The sequence below is a fragment of the Theobroma cacao genome, chromosome 5, assembly GCF_000208745.1.
Source record: "Theobroma cacao cultivar B97-61/B2 chromosome 5, Criollo_cocoa_genome_V2, whole genome shotgun sequence".
NCBI classification, from domain to species: domain Eukaryota; kingdom Viridiplantae; phylum Streptophyta; class Magnoliopsida; order Malvales; family Malvaceae; genus Theobroma; species Theobroma cacao.
The window spans coordinates 34,524,742-34,534,592 of record NC_030854.1 but is presented as its reverse complement, the minus strand read 5'-3'; the positions used below and the strand labels follow the sequence as shown (position 1 = coordinate 34,534,592).

The 9,851-nt window shown below is 37.5% G+C and overlaps 1 protein-coding gene across 1 annotated transcript; it reads right to left on the bottom strand.

Annotated features, from left to right (window-relative positions):
* LOC18599842 (protein QUIRKY) lies at window positions 3,591-7,906 on the bottom strand. Its single transcript, XM_007029996.2, has one exon. The coding sequence runs from the start codon at window positions 6,993-6,995 to the stop codon at window positions 3,858-3,860; it is 3,138 nt and encodes a 1,045-aa protein (XP_007030058.2). The 5' UTR covers window positions 6,996-7,906; the 3' UTR covers window positions 3,591-3,857.

Genomic DNA, 9,851 nt, shown 5'->3' with positions numbered 1-9,851 from the left:
TAGAGAGGTTAGTGATCTAAAGAGGTCGTAATCTTGCTTTTAATCTATAATTAATGCCTTTTGGGTAGCTGACCACTCACTTTCAGAGAAATGCTTGTCAACATTTATTAGAAACAGGGGACTCCCCGTTTCTAATGGCAGGCCAAAGACCAAATTTTAATTAGTGGTTTGCCGTGACCAGTGATATATCTTCAATATCTATGCTTGAGCAGAGAGTTTTTGACGAAGAAAAGTGGAAAATTAGTTGAGCAATCACATAAATGTTGTCATAATCTATTAAAACATTGCTTATTTGTATTTTACGTTTTAAGTGTTCAGAAAAAAAAAATATTAAACATCTCCGTTATTTCATATTAATTCGATTGTCCCTTTGAATTCAAATGTTTCATTAAATATATTTTTTTCAGAGAGAAAAGAGATTGAAGTTCGATTATTTGAATAAAGATACACATATTTATCATTAAATTAAATGTTTGAGTATAAATTATTTATGAGCAATAATTATGATCGGAAAAAGAAATGATCAATTAATTTTCCGAACTTTCAAACTTGAAGTTTTTGTTTTCGCGGGTAAGCTGGTTACAATTGATCAAAGTCAATAAAAACAAATCTAAAACTTAGAAGAGGAGAACTTGGAGAAGATGACGGCCACCATTGTTGAATTATAAAGCATTCTTATCGTAAAAATAAGGATTGAATTTTACCAGATGCTGACTGCAAACCACAACTTTCTTGCCTCAAACAATTTTATCGTGCTGGCATGCTCCGTACACAACTGTGCTTTGACATCAATTCTAAGAATGGGATTTTTAATTTAACTAATCTTAATTGTCTGGTCAATTTGATATATCCACATACTTTGGATCAAACAGACACGTTGGTCTTAAATTGTCTCAGCTTGGGGAAAACAATTGTAGCAAATGTGCCCAAAGATGATGCTGTTTTTTGTCTTTGCAAAGTTCATAGCTGGCCCGAGCTTTTGCTTGGAAGGGGATGAACTAGTTCGATGTGTCTCAACACTCAAAAGCCATGTATCTAGCTGTCCCAGGGACCCAAAATTAGGCAAGCTTGGAGCAGATTTTTCCAGATCCCTTGTGAACTCAAGCTTTAGTTCAATCAATGAATTAAACAGGGTAGTGAATGGCTTGTTGTTTAATTGCAATTATTCAACTCCATTTTAGGGCTTATGATCTATGTTTGAAGTGCAAATTTAGGACAGGCTGTCAATGTATTCTGGTTGGAAAGAAAACAGAACATTAGGCTGAGTTTTCTGAACATCCATCTTTTGTTTCTTTCTTCTTGTAAACGTGAATAAAAGTAGCTGGAACAAGCTGGTTTGAATAAAAAAACTTGCCCTTTAAAGTAGTTTTTCACCTAGAGGATGTTAAAAAGGGATGAATTAAAAAATACATTGAAACTTAATCAAGCCGAGAGAAAAGCATGAAGACAAAGACACAATGTTCTGTTTTTCATTGAGCATATATTCCTAGTAGTTACAGAACAGAGAGAACAAACAAAAACAAAAGACCAATACATAACTTAACAATAAAACCACCAATAACTGTTTTGCTGTAGCATGATATTAGTGGCTGATATCCTTAGTATTTACAACTCAACATGGTAAGTCCACGTTGCTAAATTGACAAAATGCTGAAGACAAAAAACAGAAAATAACCAATGCATAAACTGCTATTTCAGACTAGTCACATGCTGTTGCTCGTGACCTCATCTCCACCCATTCAAAGCATCATCAAGCCATTGAAGCTGAGCTATATTCAGTTTTAACAGAGGAACTCAAATTTCAGAGTGCCAATCCAAACTTTGTCGGTGAATATTACAAGTGTTCCAGCACTTTGAATTCTAAATAGAGAAACAGGAAAAAATTAGATGGCATCTTATTTTCTCTGCACCACTTCATAAGAAACAATCAGTAATTCTGACAGGCTGCAAGCCCCATACCAACTTGGAAATTGGAACCAAATCAACTTGTACCAATTAATTTTGTTTTTCCTTTTTCTGTTATTGGATTAATCCAACAATCTGTATTAGCCTTTATGGGAATCCTTATAGTTTCAGACAAAGCAACTTGGAAGTAAATGAAGTAGCCAGGATTAGTTGCAATAGCTTCTACCCAAGGTACTTGGTGCAGACCATTGAAGTAGTTGGCATTTTCTTATTGGTGATGTTTACAAGAACAATGACACGTTAGTTATGTAGATTTTCAGGTGTTACAAAAGGAACAAGGCAACAAAGGCCAGAAGAAACTAAACACTCCAAAACAACAAAAAAAGTTTCAGAACAGTAAAAAATAACCAATGACTTAGTGCTTGTTTGACATGACTTTGTTTTAGTTTATTTATCTCTTAAAAGCAAAAAGCAGGTCAAACATAAATTTTAAAAAACTCTTCACAAAAAAAATAATTTTTTTTAAAAAAATAAAATTTTTTAAAAAAAGAGCTTTAGTTCTTCTATTTTTTTTAAATGCAAGATAATTTTTATTTTTATTTTAAAAATATCTTTATCTATTAAAAATAATTACAATATTACTCTCTTAAAAAAAAAAATACATTTTACGATAATTTTAATCAAAATTATAACTTATAAAAAAAAATTTACCAAATAATTTCAATTTAATTCTAAAAACTATTATTTTTTATAAAAATTTTATAATAACTTTTAAATTAAAAAAAAATCAAATCAAACAGGCTCCTAGACTACCGATGTTTGGCCACCAGTTTTGACTTAAGTGTCGATATTAATGCTTATCAGCTATGTATGTCTGCAATGCAATTAAGACAGGCATAAATTTAGTAATATGTTTGAAAAAAACAAAAAAATAGGGCTGAGGTTTCAGACAATGATTCCTTTCTTCTTCCTTCAAACAAATGTGATTTGTGTAGCTGGACCAGGTTGGTTTGATTTGAAAAGCAACAAAATACTTGCCCTTCAAAGCAGTTTTTGCCTAGAGAAATTCGATATGGCAAATCCCAGTTGGTCATGAATTCAAAGTTTTTTAGCATATAATTCCAAACAGTTTATAGAAACATGCAAAAACAAACGACATCTATGACCTAACCTTATTAATGTATTAATATTCAAGCCCCAGGTTTAGGCTTCTGTAAAGCCGGTGCTCTGCTAAGTGCTGCAAGCCTGGTTATGAAAGAGTGCTTTGGAACAGGATGTAGGAACCAAACTATCTTGCGCCAATCAAATCGTTTCTGGTTGTGCTTTTAGAATTCCCATGTATCAGCAGCTTTACATTTACCAGCCTATGAATTATAATCCAATTAATAAACAGAATTAGCATTATCAGCTATCAGTCATGGGAATTATATACCCACACAACAACTTGGACATAATAAATTACTTGAACTAACTTCCAAAAGAGGAAGAGATGATTGAATTAGTTGGTGATACATATCTTCTTGTGTTATTGATATTTGCAAGAATAATAAGCTTATTGATTTTCCAACAACGTGCTACCAGTCTGAGTCTCACCTCTTGGAACAGTGGCTGGCTGTTAATCCATTGAGCAGACCAGGCCCTCATCTTGGGTCAAACAGAAGAAATAATTTCAGTGACGTTATGCAGATTTGCAAGTTATCCAATCCTTTCATATATCTTGATATCCCTTAAGAATTACAAACAAGCAAGCAATCATACTATCATACAAGGATTATTTATCATTTATTAATAAATTTATTCATTATCTCCTCTTTGCTTAGCAAAAAAGACTCTGTACGTTACACGTAAAGTAACAAAAAAAACATACTAGCTCCCTATATGGTACCTATTAATATAATCAAGTGCTTTCACTTAACTAGACGTAGAAAAAGACTGCCCTTTTCCCCTTCAACCTACATGATTCTGTCAGACAATGCTGGAAGCCTTCGGAAGAAGTTCATCGCCGGCGACGGCATCCGGTCCCGGAACAGGGGGTGCCGGAAATAGTAGAATCCAAATGCCATTGCTACCATCTTCGGCGGTACCAAGTACAACATGAATGCCACCACAAAACATAATCCTACAAAAATCCCCGTGGCACGAGGGTCCCGCCACGTCACCAGAGCTTGTACACGTTCGCCTTGCGTGGCGAAATCACCCAATATGTTTTGCACACGTGCTCCAACAGCGCGTAACTTGTCGTACCTCACACGTATGATTTCCGGTGATCGGGTGCTCGGCATTGTATCGAATTCTTCATCAAGTTCGTCACGATCAACGGTGTCCGCCAATGAGATCTTAGGGCAAAAGTGGGGTAGCTTGTCCCTTGATCTAAACCTATAGTTCCAAACTCCAATCACAAACACATAAAATGCTATTGTGGGGACAATCAAATCAGGGAACCAAACAAGCATCACTAGCAATGCATGCACAAGTATCGTAGCCGTTGGATTCTTCCATGCACGTGTATTCTCAATCCACCTTACGATATCGATTAAACCCGATAGCACGTTCACTATCCTTGACCAGTTCGCACGTACTTTCCGCATGCTAAACGTGTGTGAGTCCGCATCAAGCATGTAACGTACCACGTCACTCCTAAGCGGCGGCTCCGATCGTGACAAGTGTGCAGCCAAGAGTTTCACAGTTGTGCTCCTCAACATCTCTTGTTGGGCCATTCCCAAAGGCTTGATATGGTGTATCAGTGGTAACAAAGGCTGAGAGTACACGTGTAAGAAATCTAACGTTGGAGCTGCACGTACAAACCTGACAGCCAACTCTAGCTCACCCATTTTTTGTACTCCCCTATTTCCCAACATCACCAATGGATACGTATTCTTATACACCTTACCCATCTCCAAAGTTGATATACGTATTCGTACTTTACCCATACGGGAATCAGGACGCGTGGCTTCTTTTCCACCGTCGATATCCAACGCTCCCCAACTATCAAATACGCCAATTGTCAACACCGTACATGGATCATACACCTTCCACGTGTACTGCTCATTCCATTTCGGATCCAAAGAATCCGATACTGTACGCGTTCGGACCCACTTCGACCCGTATTTCGCCACGGTGTATGCATCTGTGAACCCTTTACTGTTTATTGTTTTCATCGGTAACAAATTCTTACAACCAATGATCCCAAGCTCAAGGGTCCCGACCGCTGGTTTCCACAATTGTCTTGCTGTCGGTCGATAGTCGCTGCAAACGTGTGCCGCCTCGTCCATCACGTGATATCCACCGTCAAAACATAGGCTCAAATGTACTCTACCTTTGTAACCTTTTTTCTCGTTTTTCGGGTCCTCGAGATTGAACCATCGGGATATTACTTTCCGATCATCGACGCGACGTTCAATGGCGGTGAGCGATATTCCGACGACTCCCAACGTCACCGGTCCTTTTGATTGCCGGTACTCAAGGTAGAATATTAAATGGTCGCCAAATGGCTCGGCGGCTACGAACATGAGATCTTCATTCCATGACGGATTGCCGTTGCGGGAAACGGAAACTTTAGTTTTCTGCACTTGGAATCCCAATTGGACTTTGATTTGAAACGAGCCTTCTTTTAATGCCGTTAACGGCAAAATGTCTTGCGCTTCGAGGACGGAAGCTCGAAGGTACCAAAGCTTAGGGGATTGATAAATTTTGGCACGGGAATTGATAAGGTTACCGGAAGTGTCAGATTTCCATGAATCAGGAAATGCCTCGTCAGCTTGGGTCCCGATCCATGTGGCAAGCATTAGATCTCCTCTATGGGCTCCACCTCCCTCCAACCTGTACCATTGCGGCGCCAACGGGCTGTCCGGTGGGTCCCGTAGAGGCATCTCCGTCGCATCGAAGCAAACTCCACCCAAGAAATTGGCGCCGCCCGCATCGGCCCAAACGGAAATTTCTAGAAACGAAGAGGTTTCAGGTGTGTCGCGGGCGAAGGCGAACGTCTGGTCCCACTCAAAATACATGGCTTTTCGAGCCGGCTTTGATGTGACACGGCAACCGGAGATGGCGATCTTAACGACAGGGTTGCCATTGGTGGGGAGGGAACCGGCTTTCACCACTTTGACGAAAACATAATGCATTTTTTCGACGAGATCAAATGAGGATCGTTCGATCGGGGTGTGATCAGGTGGGTCCACCGAAGAAGCAAAATTGGTGGGGGTTGCTGGCCGTGTGATTGGCGGCGGAGCAGAGGTGGTTCGGGCAACTTTAATTTCCGGAATGGACCCAGATGTTGTTGATGCCATGATCTCCGGTTGGGGGGTTGGGGCCCAATTTGCTGACGTGGGCTCAAGAACAATGTCATCATCGTGATGATCATGTTGTGCGGATTGTGAATCTGCTTCCGGATCCACTTGATCACCTCCTTCTTCTGGCTTTTCACCTTCAGCTGCACCATTTTCTTCTCCCGCTGGCGCAGCTTCCTTAGCTTTCTCACCTTCCGCAGGCTGCTCACTCAGCGCCGGCGCTGGATTCCCCTCTACTGAACTTGCCGGAGTGTCATCAGGCTTCACCTCAGCCGTCTCTGGCTGTTGGTCAGAAGACACAGGGGCTGCTGCCGAACTCGACGGAGGCTCCGCCTTCACCTCCTCCGCTTTCGTCTCCTCCAAAGGCTGCGCCGCCACTGGTGGAGGTGGCCCCACTTCATCAGCATAATAAATCTTCAAACCAATCTCACCTTGAACCCAACTAAGCAAATATTTCTTCTCCAAAGGATAATAAATCAAAGCCTCTTCACCTTTCTTAACAAACTGTCCAGAACTCAACTTTATCCTTCCCAAAGAATTTTTCCTATTGGTTGGCCCATGATTCTTATCATGGTAGACGTCGAGTTCAAGCATGTCATTGAAAACATCAGAGGGTTTTTCCACGTTGAACTGAAGAACCTCGTTCCATGTAGGGTTTATGTCCCTCGTAACTGTGCTCGTCCTCTTCCTTTGCCCGTAGTAGTCGATCACAACGTAAGGACTCGACGCCCCGTGACCGTCTTTCGGTACTAGATTACGTGCATCAATCACTTCTACGACCAGTTTCTGAGTTGTTGTTGCCATGAAAAAACAAAGAAACCATCAAAAGAACTTGAGAAGATTTTCTCTTTTTTTTCTTTCTTTAAATTTTGAATGTTACATTATATTTTTGGATGAAAAAAAGAATTGAGGGTTTTTCTGGGTTCATAGAAATATGTCATGTAATGTGAAAGAGAGGGTAGTAGGAGTTAAATGGTGGGAAGATAAGGAGATTTAAAGGTGCTTAGCTTAACCTCCAAGGAGAAATAGTCATTTGGTTTTTGCTTGACTGTCATAATAATACTTTGCTTTTTGTATTATGACAGTGAAGATTCTTTGGCTTTTATATATATATGTAAATAACTTTGTTTAGCTTTTGCTTTTGGCCGTCCTTCAGCAACAGTTAAGAAGATCTAGATTTGATGAGCTGAGTAGCATAAAGAAGGAAGAAGGCATGGGATATAGAAGCTTTTTTCAAAGATGAGGCTCTTTCTTTTTGGAGTCACACCGACCAGGTCACTCTGTCATCCTCTCCAGCACCCCTTTCTTTTATAATAATTGGGTAATTTGACAAAGATGAGGCAATTATCAGTGAAGCAGTCAGCACCACGCCCTCCTTTCTCACAATCCAATGAAACCCTGATTGAAACGTGTATGGCATTCTAGCCCATGCAGGTGGGATCTACCCTTTCGGCCACTTTTCTGAAACCGAGTGGAGAAAAGTTTGGAGAGAGATGAATTCTTGAAAGGAAAAAGAAAATTGCTTGTAATTGCAATGACATAAGAGCCAAAGGTCCAAACCTGGTATGTGAAAATGGCCAAGTCTGTTTGACAAAGAGTCGTTTGTTTTAGTTATACTTTATAAAGAAATGTATGATGGATGCAAAATTGTTGCTGATTCTAAAGAATAAAGGGGGTTTTCTGTATGGGAATGGTGATAGGTAAAGTTGGCTAAATTTATTTGAATAGAAAGTCATTTGGTTTTCATGGATCTGTCAACTCAAAAGGAGGGTTGATAAATCTGAAGAATTCATTTCTTGGAACCTAAGCGTTTGGCATTTCATTTTAGGCAATAAAGACAAAGTAGCAATATGTGTAATTGACATGTAAAGTAAATTGATTTCTTTCAGCTTGACAGGGGACTAGTAAAGAAAAAAGGGGAGATGATCAGGAGTAGAGAAGGCTGCACCAAGCCACTAGGAAAATAGAAATTCACTATGTTTGGTAGACTAAAGGGAGGGGAAAAAAGGAACGGAGGAAAAAGAAAAGGAGGCATAACAGCTGCTGTAGTGTAACAGTTCTTCCAAGAAATGGTTGGGAATTCAAATATAAAAAATGGTGAGATTTGGAGAACCATGGAGGAAGTAGGCTATTAGGGAATATTTAATTTCACCCTTTTCTTCCTTTAAGATTGGAATTACTTGAGGTTTCAATATGCTAAACCTTATGGAAGGAATAATAAAGAAATTAATAGCATATTTAACAGTGAACACTCCAATTTGTTGGAAGATATGGGGTTAAAGTACTTTGATAGCAGAAGACAACAAAAATAATTGTATTTATGGCACGTTTATTTCGTGGAATAGATAGGAATATAATAAAATAGTTATTACGTGCAAATAGAATGAGAATAAAATAAAATAAATATTACGTAATTTGGTATGATGAATAAAATAGAGTAAGAATAATTATTATGACTTATTATAGTGTTTGATTGGTAATAATAACTTTGAAATAAGAAATGAACAGAAAACAAAAAGATAAAAATACCATTTATTATATATATAATTATTTATTACTATTTTATTTTTTAAATATTAATAATTCATTAAAATATTAATAATTAATAATTTAAATATCAATATTTTAGTATAATTTAATTATTAATAATTTAAATATCAATATTTTAGTATAATTTAATTATTAATATTTTAATTAATAATTTTTTATTTATAATTTAATATTATTATGATTAAAATATTANTAAATATTAAATTTTTATTTTTATTTATACTCATTAAAAATTTAATATATTAATAATTTAATAAATAAAATATTAATACCCTAAAATATTAATATTAATAATGTTTAAATTATATATAAATATTAATATTTTAAATTTAAAATAATTTTTTTATTTCTATTTTTTCTCATTTTATTTTTTCTTTTTCATGAGCTGGTCGTCGAAAAGGCGACCTGTGTAATAAAACACCGATTTGGAGCACCATGTGGCTAGATCTGGCTACTACGGTGCCAGATCGACACTTCCCCATGATTGGATCTGGTCGTGGAGTGTCAGATCCAACCGTGGGATCTGGTTGGAAAGCACCAAATTTGGTGCTTCTCGCAACCAGATCTGGCCGTTGACTGCGAGATCTGGTTGGATCTCCGTTTGAAGCTTGTCCGACCATATTCGGACGTGAAATCGCCGTCGCCGTCGCCACCAACGTCATCTCCGGTGTTGAGTGTCACTTAGAGAGAGAATGAGAGAGGAAAGAACATGAGAAGAGAGATAAAAGAATGGAAAATGAAAAGAAAAAATTATTTTATATGGATCAAGTTGTAATTTTGTAAATCTAATAAGGGTATTTTAATCATTAAATATTTCAAAGTTATTCCATGATTCACAGAATAGATAAAATCAGGGAGAGAGTCGGGAATATTTAAAGCAGACTTTTCTTCCATTTTAAAGAATACAGATTAGTGAGAAATTCTTATTCCTTATTCCACTTTTAAACCAAACAAGGGTTTAAGGATTGGCTATGCTATTCCCTATACCAAACATGTGGTTAAAATTTTTAATATTCCAAGAATTAGGCTATCAAGGTTTTGTGTTGATTCTTTGACAATGAGATTAACCAATAAGTTAAATGTGCTTAGGTAGATTCTTACCACAACTCT